This window comes from Ranitomeya variabilis, chromosome 2 (genome assembly GCF_051348905.1).
Source record: "Ranitomeya variabilis isolate aRanVar5 chromosome 2, aRanVar5.hap1, whole genome shotgun sequence".
Classification (NCBI taxonomy): domain Eukaryota; kingdom Metazoa; phylum Chordata; class Amphibia; order Anura; family Dendrobatidae; genus Ranitomeya; species Ranitomeya variabilis.
This window is the reverse complement of record NC_135233.1, coordinates 758,805,059-758,821,405: the sequence shown is the minus strand read 5'-3', so window position 1 is coordinate 758,821,405 and position 16,347 is coordinate 758,805,059. Positions and strand designations below refer to the sequence as shown.

General features: G+C 40.4%; 1 protein-coding gene across 5 annotated transcripts in view; it reads left to right on the top strand.

The window, feature by feature from the left end:
* Nucleotides 1-16,347, top strand: part of KLHL32 (kelch like family member 32) — a 400,890-nt gene that overhangs the window by 150,713 nt on the left and 233,830 nt on the right. For all 5 annotated transcript variants that reach the window (XM_077289687.1, XM_077289686.1, XM_077289688.1 and 2 more), the window contains exon 2: nucleotides 8,726-8,814. In XM_077289687.1, the coding sequence (XP_077145802.1) occupies nucleotides 8,792-8,814 (23 nt within the window). In that variant the 5' untranslated portion in view covers nucleotides 8,726-8,791. The remainder of the gene's footprint in view (nucleotides 1-8,725; nucleotides 8,815-16,347) is intronic.

The following is a 16,347-nucleotide window of genomic DNA, read 5'->3' as shown; positions in this document are numbered from 1 at the left end:
GCCTTGTTTTTCTATCAAAACCACTTCTGGTCATTGTTCTCAAACAGTAGATTGGTGTGTGTGTGTGTGTGTGTGTGTGTGCTACTGGTTGCTGCCGGTTCTGAGCTGATGGCACTACTGTACATGTTCTGTCTTTAAAGGAAATAAGGTAATTAAGTAAGCATGTGTCTTTCATTTGCTGCACTTTTCCCTTGACCAACCACTGTGTCTACCGTCCTCAAAGCTGCCCATTTTTTGGTGTCCTCAATGCTGATAAATTCATGCAGATATTTATGCATCATGCAATACCATGAGGAAGGCATCTGATTGGCTCCAAATTTATTCTGAAGCAGGACAACGACCCCAATCACACTGCCAATGTCAGTGAGAACTATCTTCCCGGAATCGATGATATGGCCCTACAGAGCCCTGATCTCAACATCTTCGAGTTTGTCAGGGACTATATGAAGAGACAGAAGGATTTGTGAAAGCCTACATCAAAAGAAGATCTGTGGCTATTTCTCTAAGATGTTTGGAATAATCTGCCTTCCAAGTTCCTTCAAAACCTGGATACAAGTAGAAGAATTCATACTCTTATGCTATTTTGAAGGCCAAAGGTGGTCACACCAATTATTGATTTAATTTGATTTCGCTTTTGTTCATTCTCTTTTCTTTTTTGTAGTTGATAAAAATAACCTATTAACATTTTATTTTCAAAAGTATTCTTACCTTACAACATTGTTTTCACACCTGCGTAACATTTTTGCACCGTACTTTAAGTCTCAGATAAACCATGGCAAGTTTGACTAATAGTAGTGAACCTTTCTGCTTGACAATTTGTCTTCTCAGTTTTGAAAGGAATTGGATAAGAGTTAGTAGTTCTTTAACCCCTTTACAACCTTGGACATATCCATGCTTCCAGGTTGGTAGGTACTTACCGACCTTGGATGTATGGATACGTCCAGGCGACTTTGTGTGCATAGGGGCTTTGCATGTGTGGTCGCCGCCAGGTGTCAGCTGATTCTGACAGCTGACACCTGGCACTCAGTGCGGGCACCACTTCCGACACTTTAACACCTAAATTCTGCGATCGATATTGATCTCAGCATTTTGAAGGCTCGCAGAGAGGCGAAAGGGCTCCTCTGGTTGCGGGTCATTGCCATGGTGACCCAATGTCATCATGACGACATCCGGGTCACCAGGCACTAGGAAGATAGTTAGCTAATGTGCAGTGCATGATCTAATTATTTATGTATGCAGGGCTGACAGGTTATAAAGCATAGCAATCCTTGTGCATTGCAATGCTTTATAAAAGGGATCAGACTGCAAAACGTTAAAGCCCCATGGTCGAATTAAGTAAAAAAAGTTTAAAAAAAGTTGTAAAAATATAAAAAAATATATATAAAATCACAAAATAATACAAAATAAAATTAAAATAAATTGTACCCATAAATATTTTAATACAAAAAACAACAAACAATAAAAGTACACATGTTCGGTATTGTTGCGTCTGGAACAACTTGACCAATAAAACTGTCAAATTAGTTAACCCCTTCAGTAAACACTGTAAAAACATGAAGCAAAACATGACGCTTTATTGTTATTATACCGATGAACAAAAAGTGGAATAAAACACGATCAAAAAGATGAATGTAAATAGAAAGGGTTTTGCTGAAAACATCATCTTGTCCTGGAAAAACCAAGCCACCATACAGCTCAATCAGCTGAAAAATAAAAAAGTTATAGCTCTAAGAATAACGTGATGCAAAATTATTTTTTTCTATTAAATAGTTTTTATTGTGTAAATGCGCCAAAACATAATAAAAATATAAATGATATTGCTCTAATCATACTGACCTGAAGACGAAAGCTGCCTTATCTGAGAAATGGCATGAAAAAAAAAACAATTACTGAATTGCTGGTTTCTGTTAATTCTGCCTCCCAAATATCGGATTAGAAAGCGATCAAAAAAATTCCTCTGTTTGGCACTAAAAAGTGTTTTGTAGTGTGTGATAGCTGCCAAACAGAAAAAAAAACTATATAAATCTGATATCGTTGTAATCGAACTGACCCAAAGAATAAAGTCATTTAATTACTTATACCGCATGAGAATGGTGTAAAAATTAATAAAACCAATTCCTCGCCTGCTGTTGATTTTTTCATTCTGCCTCCCAAAGATCACAGTATGGCTCGGTGCACATTAATCCTGTGCGCTCTGCGCTGAGCACTGACACAGGTTGTGATGTAAATCTCTGAATTACGTGATTCAGGCGGAATCCCTGGCGGAATGTTCCCTATAATGAGGCAGACAGAGGCACTGTGGATGCTGTCTGGCCATGTATGATCTGGTGCTGTCCCTCTTTTTAGATGTGCATAATAGCGCGGTCCAACACTATTTTTTGCACTTCAGAAAAGGACAATTCTAAGTAGAGGCCAGATGGAGTCCAGATTAACACTGCTGCCTCATTATAGTAAATAAGTCCCTCTGGGGTTTCATCTAAATCACGTCACTTGGAGAATTAGATGGAAACCCCAATATAAGTGTTCAGCATAGAGCGCAGGATAAATGTGATCCCAAATGTTTTGTAAAATGTTCCCCAAAGAAGCTTCAAATGAATCCACAAAAAAGCAAATCTCCACTCAAGTCTGCTATTGGAAATATAGGGGCCTTCCACGTTACTTATAGTACAAAGACTGTGGAAAAGCGAAATGGCTCCTTGTCCCCGAAAAGAAATTCAGCAAATTCTGCACTCCCAAATATAAATGCCCCCATGTTTGGCATTTCTGTAGCGATGACTGCCCTCTTAATTTATGGGTAATTGCCTCCAGAAGCATGAGTTGGTAACTACAACTCATCACTACGACGTACTGTAGACTTTACCATATGTGCACTAGAGTGGCAGGTTGCAATTTTCGCTCAGCAACATCCACTGCTTCTTGTTTCTGGAAAACACCCATGGAGTCAAAATTCTTACTACACCTGTAGATTCCCAAGGGGGTATAATTTCTAAAATGGTGTCACTGCATATGGAGTCCGCAAACTATTCTAGGAAAATTTACCCTCCAGGAGGCACGTAGCGCTCTTCCCCCCCAAATCTCGCCATATGGCTAAACGGTACTGTACATCCACATATAATAATAATAATTTTATTGATATAGCGCCAACATATTCCACAGCACTTTGCATTATAGAGGGGACTTGTACAGACAATAGACATTACAGCATAGCAATAAATACAGTTCAAAACAGGTACCAAGAGGAATGAGGGCCCTGCTCGCAAGCTTACAAACTATGAGGAAAAAGGGGAGACACGAGAGGTGGATGGTAACAATTGCTTTCGTTGTTCTGACCAGCCAAAGTGTAAGAATCGGGTGTCATGTAAAGCTGCATGAACCAGTTAACAGCCTAAATATGTAACAGTACAGACACCGAGGGCTAATTAAATGCATAATGTGTATGAGAACATGATGCGAGGAATCTGATTTTAGTTTACGTTTTTTGAATGGGCCACACAGGGATAGTTAGGTTAATGCGTTGAGGCGGTAGGCCAGTCTGAACAAATGTGTTTTTAGGGCACGCTTAAAACTGTGGGGATTGGGGATTAATCGTATTAACCTGGGTAGTGCATTCCAAAGAATTGGCGCAGCACGTGAAAAGTCTTGGAGACGGGAGTGGGAGGTTCTGATTATTGAGGATGTTAACCTCAGGTCATTAGCAGAACGAAGAGCATGGGTAGGGTATGCTGAGACCAGGGAGGAGATGTAGGGCGGTGCTGAGCCATGGAGTGCTTTTTGGATGAGGGTAATAAGTTTGCAGTGGATTCTGGAGTGGATAGGTAACCAGTGTAATGACTGGCACAAGGTAGAGGCATTGGTATAACGATTGGTGAGGAATATGATCCTGACTGCAGCATTCAGGACAGATTGGAGAGGAGAGAGTTTGCTAAGAGGGAAGACGATTAGTAGGGAATTACAATAGTCCAGACGAGAATGAATAAGAGAAACAGAGTTTTTGCAGAGTCGAAAGTAAGAAAAGGGCGAATTCTAGAAATGTTTTTGAGATGCAGATAAGAAGAGCGAGCCAGTGATCGGATGTGGGGGGTGAATGAAATCTTGGAATCACGTATGACACCAAGGCAGTGGGCATGTTGCTTGGGGGTAATGGTGGAACCACACACGGAGATGGCAATGTCAGGCAAATGTAGGATAGTAGAGGGAGAAAACACGAGAAGTTCAGTTTTTGACAGGTTCGGTTTCAGATACAGGGAGGACATGATGTTAGAGACAGCGGTAAGACAGTCACTGTTTTTTGTAAAAAGGCAGGCGTGACATCAGGAGAAGTGTATAATTGGGTGTCATCAGCATAGAGATGGTACTGGAAACCAAATCTACTGATTGTTTGTCCAATAGGGGCAGTATACAAAGAGAAGAGGAGGGGGCCTAGGACTGATCCTTGAGGAACCCCAACAGTAAGGGGAAGGTGAGAGGAGGAGGAACCAGCAAACAATACAGTGAAAGAGTGGTCAGAGAGATAGGTGGAGAGCCAGGAAAGAACGGTGTCCTTGAGGCCAATGGAGTGTAGCATAGTGAGGAAGAGCTGATGATCCACAGTATCGATTGCTGCGGAGAGATCCAAGAGAATTAGCATGGAGTAGTGACCATTAGATTTAGCTGTTAGTAGATCATTAGAGACTTTAGTGAGGGCGGTTTCAGTAGAGTGTAAAGAGCAGAAACCAGACTGAAGAGGGTCGAATAGAGAGTTATCTGAGAGATAGCGGATAAGACGTGAGTGGACCAGGCATTCGAAGAGTTTGGAGATGAAGGGAAGATAAGAGACAGGTCTATAATTAGCGGCACAGTTTTGGTCGAGGGATGGTTGTTTAAGTAATGGATGTATGATGGCATGCTTAAACGAGGAGTGAAAGATACCGGAAGAAAGAGAAAGGTTGAATATTTTTGTTAGGTGAGAGGTGACAGCAGGGAAAAGGGACTGGAGGAGATGTGACGGAATGGGGTCACTGGTGCAAGTGGTCGTGCGAGAAGATGCAAGGAGCCTGATTACTTCTTCTTCTGTGACTGGTTCATAGTCAGAGAGTGAGCTAGATGCAGCGGGGGGGGGGGGGGGTGGGGGGACAGTGCATGGTATGAGGGGATTGGGAGATAATTTCCTGTCGGAAGTGGTGAATTTTTTCTTTGAAGTAGTTGGCCAGATCGTCAGCAAGGAGATCAGTGATTGCACTCTTGGGTTGAGTAGGGAATGAAAAGTGTCAAAGAGACGTTTAGGATTATTGGACGGTGAGGTGATGAGGGTGTTGAAATAGGTTTGTTTGGAGAGGTTAAGGGCAGCGTTGTTTGTTTTAAGCATGAACTTATAATGGATGATATCTTTGGCTAGATTAGACTTTCTCCACAGATGTTCAGCGCACCTGGAGCACCACTGCAGGAAACGTGTTTGCAGCGTGTGCCACGGTTGTCGCTGTCTGTGCCGAGTTGTTCTATGCATAGGAGTTGCAATTTCATCCAGGGCTCTTTGCTGGGTTCCATTGTAATGCTTCAGTGCTTCAGGACATGAGATGTAGGAGATAGGGGCCAATGATGACTGCAGGTTCTTCATAAGTTTTTGGGTGTTAATAGCTTGGATGTTTCTATAAGTGTGGAAAGTGGGGGTGACCTGAGCGGGATGGCAGTTCTTGACAGAGAATGAAAGAAGGCTGTGATCAGAGAGCGGGCGAGGGAAGTTTGTGAAATCGTCCACTGAGCAAAGCCGGGAGAAGACCAAGTCGAGGGAGTTGGAAAGTTAGTATGCTGTGAGAGGCCGAAAGAAGAGGTTAGAGATAAAAGGTGAGAAGCAGATGGGGAGAGGGGAAAAGCAATGGGGATGTTGAAATCACCCATGATGAGGGTGGGGATGTCACAGGAGAGAAAATGTGGAAGCCAGGTGACAAAGTGATCCAGGAACTGATGAGAGGGGCTGGGAGGACAATACACCACCGCCACTCGCATGGAGAAGGGGATGTAAAGTAAGACAGCATGGACCTAAAAAGAAGGGAAGACAAGTGAGGGTGCTTGGGGGATAACTTGGAAGGTACATTTGGTTGATAGGAGCAGACCAACGCCTCCACCTGCTCTGTTGTCTGATCTTGGGGTATGAGAAAAGTGTAGTTCACATATGAAAGAGCAGCAGTAGCGGTGGTGTCTGACTGCTGGATCCAGGTTTCAGTAAGAGCCAGGAGGTTAAGAGAATTAGAAAGGAAGAAGTCATGGATGAAGGGGAGTTTATTACACACTGAGCGATAATTCCAAAGGGCACAATTGAAAGAGGCAGTAGGCATGCATGGAATATTAATAAGGTTAGAGGGATTTCTGAGTGTAGCAGTTGGGAGGTTAGACTGGCTATAACATGGGGGACCGGGGTTGGGAGAGATGTCTGCTGCGACTAGGAGAAGGAGGATAGAAAGAGTGAGCAGATTAAGTGATTTGTGAGAGCGTCTCTTGTGTTGGATGGTGGGACTGAATGGATTTGCACTGTTTAGCAATGTGAACAAAGCGTGAGTACTATGCATAGGAGAGGAAAGGACAGAGGGGCCGATATGGATGGAGTGTAAAGAGTTAATGCAAGGGCCGTGAATGTGAGTGAATGAAGCAGCCAGGATATAGATTATACAAATGCATATGGTGAGTATCTGTTCTGTTCCAAATGAACAGGCAATAGATTTATTTGATTGTCTTACCTGTCTCCTGCCCTGTCTAACTGCCATGTTATAACTGACAGTACTTTGATAAATGTACTTGTGTTAAATGTGCATAAATGCCCCCCGCATAAATGTCTCCCTAGGCTATGTCTCAATATATAGGAGGCTAGTTCTTAGATCTTTTTTTCTCTTGTTAGCAATCAATCAAACTAAGTTGAGACAGCAGGTCACAATAAACGTAGTGAACAGTAAATGTTGTGAACAGATAAACAAATGTCCAGGCCAACATGGATCATAAACCACTTTGAAAACAAGTTATATGACCTCACTGCATAAGGGGCAAGCAGAAGTAAGTTGAATAGCTATATACCATAACATATGCTTGCTAAGATGGCTGGCGAGCTAGATACATGCAGGATTCAATGCCGGAGATAGATGAGTTAGATACCATTCAGGTTGCTTGCTGACATTGAATGGAGTGAAAAGACATGCAAGGTAGTTCAGTTCAGAGGTTGAATGACATGATTACCATTCAGATACTATTAAACAGGAGAAACAAGAGTCAAAAATGGCCAAAAAGTTAGCAAACTCATATTATTTATTGAAAATTCATATCATTAATTTTCACATAGAGCATACATAATGTTACCATGCAAAAACTGAAGATATTATCAGGTAGGCAGCAAATGTGCTGCCAACACATAAGTATTGGTGTCTCCGATATATAGCGATACAACTCAGTAATACAATCATATTAGTGGTGCTATTACAATATGTCTTGAAAAACGATTCTCAGAATCAGTGGGATCAGTTGAATTGTTCCAGAGTTATTACCACATAAAGTGACAGTGGTCAGTCAGAATTGTAATTTCCTGATGAAGACGGCACGTCCGTCGAAACGTGTTGTGGTAAACTCTATCTTGTGTCAGAGTTTCCTTTCAGCGCTCCTGTGACCGATTCCCATCACCAGATCCTGCTTCCTTCCTCCCTTGGAGGTGTTCGGCTGTAGCTGCGGCGGTACTCGACCCTTTTTTCATCTTTTAGGCTGCCTCCTCAGCGCTCCTACATGACCACCATATACTGACTTTGTTAGAATTGAAAAAATTTGGCCTGGTCATGAAGGTGAAAACAGGCTGATCATTGTGTGTAATGGAGTCAGGGGAGATAGCTGCTGTTTATTGGAGTCTTTAGTAGTAAGCTTTATTGCCATCCAGCACTAGAGTCCCAGGTTTGAATCCAATGAAATGAAAAGATCTGTGTAGCTTTAGTATGTTCTCCCTGTGTTTGCAATGTTTCCTTTTAATGCAATATACAACTATTTGGACTATGTTGGTGGAATATATAAATAATAAATGTAAATAATATTCACACACTTCATTAGAACACCCGGGAGCACGGATTATTAGAGGATGTATATGCTTATACTGGAAATTAGCATTGTGATAAATAGAGAAGAATTAAATTGGACTCCATAAATTGAAATGTATTTTGAAACTTCATTAGTATCCCTGAAGCTCATTATATTAATGCAGGAAAACTGATGTAATGGGAAGCACTGGGATTGGCGTTCCTTAACATGAATATAAATTTGTCAGCAGGTTTTTGCTACCTCATCTGAGAGCAGCATGATGAAGAGAAAGAGACAGTGAATCTGTCAATGTATCACTTAATTTTCCTAGTGCAGCAGTTCTGAGTTTTTAGATTTAGCATGAAGCAGATTTGAGAAAGCTGTCACCGCCTCTATAAACAGTAAGCTGCTTATCACAGGAAGGGGTGGAGTTGATGAGAGCCCACAAGCCAGCTTGTCCAGGCATTGATAATCACTAGCTGATAAAGCCTTCAGTCTAAGTAAACAACAGCACACATCCTGCCATGTGACTCATCATTGAATTCAGTGTTTTAACCCCTACCTCATACTGTGCTCAGATTACATAGCAAAAACCTGCTGACAGATTGCCTTGAAGCTTAAAGATTTTGTCATATATCATTTTTGTTCCTCCTTTTTTTTCTTTACAAATTACCATATTTATCTCATTCTTTATATTTGATTGCAGCTGGAATGCTTGTTTGTTCCTTCTCTAAATCTTAAGTGAGAAGACTCAGAGGAACCGACCTGGACGATGCCTTCTGAGATATGCCTCAGGTAAATGTGCCATGCGCTTCTTCCAAGCTCTGAGAGCTTGTCATCCTCATTTAGATTGTTCTTAATTGAAACCTCTTTCAGGTTAGTCAGGCAGATGTGAATTGAAAGCTTTGTCTGTTTTGCTTGGTTAAGCTTGGTTAAAGATTTTCAGAAGCTACATGGTCTTACAACAGTTATTACTGAAATTTCTAAACTATCAACATAAGGCTTACACGACATTGCAAATATACAATAAATCCTACTGACAGCCTGTTTTATCCACAATGTGCTAGCTAACCAGGGAGCAGTTGATTACGGGGGTTGTCAAGGACTGCGATATTTATGACCCATCCCTAGGACAGGACATCTTATCAGACTGGCACATTCGGTCCAACATCAGGCACCCTCAGCTGTTAGCTATTATAGACTCCAGTGGCGGTTAAATGTAAAGCATGAATGGAGCTAGAAGAGGACAACCCATCACACTGTGCAATTGTCCTTCTTAGGGCAGAGACAGACTGCCGTATTTCTCGTGTGAAAATCACATTGCGCTGCATGGACTGGCCGGCACCTCTCCTGACCTGAGCAAGACAGTGTAATGGATTACTATGCAGCTGTCAAGCTCAGGTCAGGAGGCTCGACAGCCAGTACGAGGTTTACGATGTGATTCTCATGTGATTCTCGCACAAGAAATACAGCAGTCTGTCTCTGCCCTTAGACTGCAGCTCAGCTCCTATTGCAGTGAATAAGAGCTGAAGTGCAGTGCCAGGGAAAGGACACTGCGCAGTATCTGAAGATCGGACTCATCTGTGATGAGAATGGGGATCAGACACCCACATATCTGAAATTGAAGACGTATCTTGAAGGTAGGTCATTATTATCTAAGCAGTGGAGTACCCCTTTAAAATTATTATTATTATTTATTATTATAGCGCCATTTATTCCATGGCACTTTACACGAGAGGAGGGGTATACATAATAAAAACAAAAACATAATATCATTCTGTAGCATCATTATAGAATTGTTAGGGAGGCGGGCAAGCATTTTACCACTTTGAGGCTGATATTCCTGTGTATTTTAACAATGCTCAGTCACAATTATTTTGTTGTGTAAATGGCCCTGTACTCTTATTCTTGTGAACAGGGATGAAGGCAATGGTCTCTTGTTTGGAAACAACTTGTATTGTTAACATTACTCCTGATTTTTTATTATGTTTATTTTGGTGCCAGCTGAAAGGATGGAAATACGTGGGGTACAGGTTTTATATCATCTTTTCCCACACCTCACTCACCACACAACAAACCTAGCAGCAAGTGCATAGCATTTGTCAGTCTGTTTTTTATTCATGACAGTAGAAGTAGAACTCCTTAGATAATGACAATAGGAGCCTTTATTCCCCACGGACTTGTAAAGGAACATTAAGATAGAAAGTGTTTAATATGCTTGAAAATGTGGGATTTGAGCCATTTTACTGTTCACAGATGGGAAACAATGCTTTATTAATGTGGCTCTGTGGTGCCACATGACACTCTCTTATGTCTGGAAGATCACTTAGGCACTGAAACTGAGCAGAAGCATGGCTGAAAAGGTTTGCAGCAATGCTATGGGTTATTACACTGTGTGCAGAATTATTAGGCAAGTTGTATTTTAGAGGATTATTTTTATTATTGATCAACAACTATGTTCTCAATCAACCCAAAAGACTCATAAATATCAAAGCTTAATATTTTTGGAAGTTGGAATGGGGTTTTTTAGATTTGGCTGTCTTAGGAGGATATCTGTTTGTGCAGGTAACTATTACTGTGCAGAATTATTAGGCAACTTAATAAAAACCAAATATATTCCCATCTCACTTGTTTATTTTCACCAGGTAAACCAATATCACTGCACAAAATTTAGAAATAAACATTTCTTACATGCAAAAACAAACCCCCCCAAAATTAGTTACCAATATAGCCACCTTTCTTTATGACGACACTCAACAGCCTTCTATCCATAGATTCTGTCAGTTGCTTGATCTGTTTACGACCAACATTGCGTGCAGCAGCCACCACAGCCTCCCAGACATTGTTCCGAGAGGTGGACTGTTTTCCCTCCCTGTAGATCTCACATTTTATGAGGGACCACAGGTTCTCTATGGGGTTCAGATCAGGTGAACAAGGGGGCCATGTCATTAATTTTTCTTCTTTGAGACCTTTACTGGCCAGCCACGCTGTGGAGTAGTTGGAGGCATGTGATGGAGCATGAAAATCCTGTTTTTCTTGAACAATACCGACTTCTTCCTGTACCACTGCTTGAAGAAGTTGCCTTCCAGAAACTGGCAGTAGGTCTGGGAGTTAAGCTTCACTCCATCCTCAACCCGAAAAGGTCCCACAAGTTCATCTTTGATGATACCAGCCCATACCAGTACCCCACCTCCACCTTGCTGGAGTCTGAGTTGGAGTGGAGTTCTCTGCCCTTTACTGATCCAGCCTCTGGCCCATCCATCTGGCCCATCAAGAGTCACTCACATTTCATCAGTCCATAAAACCTTTGAAAAGTCAGTCTTAAGATTTTTCTTGGCCCAGTCTTGACGGTTTATCTTATGTTTCTTGTTCAAAGGTGGTCGTTTTTCAGCCTTCCTTACCTTGGCCATGTCCCAGAGTATCGCACACCTTGTGCTTTTTGTTACTCCAGTAACATTGCAGCTCTGACATATGGCAAAACTGGTGACAAATGGCATCTTGGCAGCTTCACACTTGATTTTCCTCAATTCATGGGCAGTTATTTTGCGCCTTTTTTGCCCAACACGCTTCTTGCGACCCTGTTGGCTATTTGCCATGAAACGCTTGATTGTTCGGTGATCACGCTTCAAAAGTTTGGCAATTTGAAGACTGCTGCATCCCTCTTCAAGACATCTCACAATTTTGGACTTTTCAGAACCCGTCAAATCTCTCTTCTGGCCCATTTTGCCAAAGGAAAGGAAGTTGCCTAATAATTAAGCACAACTTATATAAGGTTTTGATGTCATTAGACAACACCCCTCCTCATTACAGAGAGGCACATCACCTGATTTACTTAATTGGTAGTTGGCTCTGGAGCCTGAACAGCTTGGAGTAGGACAACATGTATAAAAAGGATCATGTGATCAAAATACAACTTGACTAATAATTCTGCACACTGTGTATGTATTTTAAAGCAAGTCTACTAATAATGGGATGTAAGATATATAAAATTAAATTCAATGAAGCTTAAAAAAGATAGCAATACAACAAAGCAAAAAATGACTATATAACTTATTTGCGTAAAATATACTTTCATTGTGCAAAAATAAAGAAATGCTTAATAAGTAAAACACTAAGGGCTAGCTCACAAAAGCTAATAACTTGGACGACTGCTATCCAATGTTTTATCAGATAGCACTCGGACCAATGTTATACTATGAAGAACTGCAGATTTTCATTTTTTTCTACAGGCCGAATTGGTCTGTGGGAAATAATTGCAGCATGCTGCGAGTGGCTCGGCAAATCACAAGCACCCATTCAAGTCTATGGGTGGATGTAAAATATTCGAGTGCAGTCTGAGACAATGGAGAAGATGGAGAAATTAAGTTCTCCTTCTCTGCACCTGTGATTCGATTCTCTCATGCAAGAGAATCAGATCACAATAAACTGACACTGATCAAACTTGGATCAGAGTTTGAATCAAGTGTGATTACCATAATCAGAAAAGAGAATCATCGCTCGTGTGAGCAAACCCTAAAGGAAACTATATACTGTAGAAATCTTTGGTATCAGCATTTTATACTGACCTGGACAATGAATGTCACACTTCTCATATTTATACTGCATGATATGCAGTGTAAAAAATGACAAAAACTATGGTGGACTTAATGTTTTTTAATTTTGCCAATAAAAACATAAATAAATAAATTGTTAATTAAACAGTGTGTAAATAGTTAGTATATTGTATGAATTCCAAAGTAATGGCAAAAAAGTAAAAGTGATCTTACAAAAAAACTCATAAAGCTGCATCAAACAGAATATAAAATGTGATGTCTCTTATAATTGGGAATGTTTATGCAAATATGTAATTTGCATTAACAAACAAATGTAATGAATATTGTAGGGCATCATTAGGTTTTATACAATTCTAGACAATAACCCACAGCATTATTATTTTTCAGTCTATAAATATTGTAAGGGCTTGTTTTTCTGTGGCTAGCTGAAGTTTCTAATACTACCCGACCACATATAACATTTTGATTGCTTTTTTTGCACAGAAGTGTTTCAACCAACAAAATGTAATTCTGGCATTTAGATTATTTTTCTATTTATGGCTCTTGCGGTATGGGTCAATTTGCTATACATTTTTTGAGAGATCGGGCTTTTATGTACGCAGCTATACCAATCATGCCCTTTAGTTTTTTTCATTTTAAACACGGTGGAGGTGATTTGAATTTTTAGATTTTTTTTATACATAAATATATTTTTAAACTTTTAAAATGTTTCACTTTATTTTTTAGTCCCTATAGGAGACTTGAACTATTAATTGTTTCATTGCTTGTTTGATGTAATACAATAATGACGTTCTTGTATGAAGCCAAGCTAAAGGGCGGTGCCACATATGAGGGCAAAGATGACAGCCATGTCATCCATCATGATGCCTATCTGCACTCTGCAGTTGCAATGTAATTTAAATGCTGCAGCTGTCACTCCTGTTACTGACAGATGTTGTGTAACATAATTGGCATCTGCCGGGCATAATGTGGGCCCAGCTCCTGAGCATGCTCAATGTATGGTGATTCTATTACATCCTTTGTCAGAAAGGAGTTTCCCAGATATAACATGTATAATGTATTCACGGGATGGGTAATAAATTTACGATCGCTGAGGGTCCGTAAAAAGTGTGTCATAGCTTTCTGGTAAACTGCTTAGTAGTAATGCAGCAACATGGACATCTTTTAGATCTTCTCCAATGCCGTGCAGGCGCTCCACAATTTCTAGAGTATCTCTTATGTAATCCTGCATATGTGGGCCCTTATTTAGCTTATATAGTTTTCTCAAATAAATAGAGCTTATTGCTGAGATTTATCGTTTCATGCACTTTCTGTAGCTGTTCCCACTTTTATGCAGTTTCACGTTTACATTCATGCACAATCTGATCATCATCTATATTGAGGGAGATTTTGTGTAATTTGGGCTCTTTGATCCTTCTCTATCCAGTCTACTGGTAGTTGGTCAGGTCTTGACTCCTCTGTGTATTTCCATGTACCTTCTCTTAGCATCATCCTCACCTTGAATTTCCAGGATTGGTAGTTCTGGTTAGTGAGATTTGGCACTGTGAACTTCACAGTTACTGCTGTCGGCCATCTTTGCTTATTTTTCTTAGTGCACTGTTGTTCTCTCTCCGCTGGGCTGTTTTCTGTGTCTTTGGTTTTCTGGGTCTTTAGGCCCATAACCTGTTGGCAGCGGATTAATCTCTGTATGGCCCTGCTGTTCAACAGTGATTATATATTTATTCAGGAACAAACATTACAGAGCTTACAATTGGTATTTGTCATAGCTTAGGATCTTAGCATCTTGTCTGGCAGCTTGCAAAGTGAAAGTAAAATGTGTTTCAGTTACACACACAGTGAACAGGAACTTCCTGGGTTTTTTTTTAACAGTGCTTTACTGGCAATATAACACTATTGCTGGAGACAGAAAACCATGCTACATACAATAATAAGCATTATTCCAACAATATAGCTGAATAGTAGGATTAAAAATATACAGCTCTGGCAAAAATTAAGAGACCACCACATCAAAACCCTGTCATGGGCAGCCCAATCTCCAGACCTGAACCCTATTGAAAACCTCTGGAATGTCATCAAGAGGATGATGGATAGTCACAAGCCATCAAACAAAGAAGAACTGCTTACATTTTTGCTCCAGAAGCAGTGTGAAAGATTGGTGGAAAGCATGCCAAGATGCATGGAAGCTGTGATTAAACATCATGGTTATTCCACAAAATATTGATTTCTGAACTCTTCCTGAGTTAAAACATTAGTATTGTTGTTTCCAAATGATTATGAACTTGTTTTCTTTGCATTATTTGAGGTCTGAAAGCTCAGGGTTTTTTTAATTTTGACCATTTTTCTTTGTCAGAAAAAAATACAAAAATTATTGCTTGGAAATTCGGAGACATGTTGTCAGAAGTTTCTAGAATAAAAGAACAATTTACATTTTACTCAAAAATACACCTATAAAGAGAAAAATCAGACAAACGGAACATTTTGCATTGGCCTCTCAATTTTTGCCAGAGATGAATTTTTATTATAAATGTCACTGCAGCAGTACAAAAGATTGGTATCAAATTAAGCTTCCAAATTCCAAATCTGCTTCTAATTCCAAACTAGAGAAACAGAGCAGGTTAGGTGCTCTAAGTTGCTAATATAGCTCCACCTCCTCTAATCGGAGCCAGGACAGAGTAATTTATGTATTAGCCATGAAAAGGCTGAGATGTGAATAACTCCTTAAAAGTTGCATTTCTCTCTTCAGCTGGATGATGGGGTGATTGGTTTGGACCATACATATGTTATTTGGAAGACTTGAGAGACAAGTTTTTCCACCTTTGTCACAATGCAACCATAGTCACCTAGTAGACTAGTTTTAAAATGTTAGTGATTAGCATCCAAGAATTATACGCCAAATGATAGGCCTTCATTTCCTCCTAAGTCTAAAAGCTTATTTCTTTTTCATGTTTACAATGTCTGTTCCAAATTCTGTTTCTCATTTTCCACCTTCTCTGGGGAGCTAAAACAAAAAGTATTTTTTTTGCTTTGTAGGCACAGAACTCCTCCACACTCTACATGAGTGGTTTAAACAATGACATAAATACCACCAGTTGCTACAGGACTATGCTCTCTGGGAGCCCCGGCTGGCTGGCATGGGCAGATTAAAATTAGGACAACCTGGCTTTATGTCCTCTTTTAAGATCTGAAGCTGAAAAATCTTACATTATAGTCACATGATGATAATAACCAATGACAAAAAGTGGGGAGGGAGTATCATGTGCTTTGCTACTCCTTTTAAGTGCCAATCTTGAGAGATGTCCAGCCCAGGAGGAAACTAGTCCCAGTGAGATTCTGCTACTCTAGGGAAATTACTGTCTGACAGTGAAGGTATGTTTGGCTAGAGTCATTTGAATGCCTGTACCTGGCATGGCTATATGTGTAGAAATTGTTTGGGCACTGTGACTTGCATTGGTTATATTGGTTAACAGTGGAGGCAGAAGTTATAGGAGGCACCTGTGTCTATCATGGGGTCATGTGTTGGTGGAATGACAATCATGACGTCACTACATCCCACATCCTGCATTGGTCCATGCGCAGCACAAACAAATAAACGTTCTCAGATCGGGTGATTATAAGTGTTTTTTATCTTATAGTGAGGGTACAGTATTATTGAGAGGTGAGATGACTGTGTGAGACCTTCAGGTCAAATAAGGAGGCCACTATTACTCTGTGGAGCACCAAATGTGGCATTAATGCCAAGTGGGACACTATGGATAGTGAGATGGTGTAGAGATGG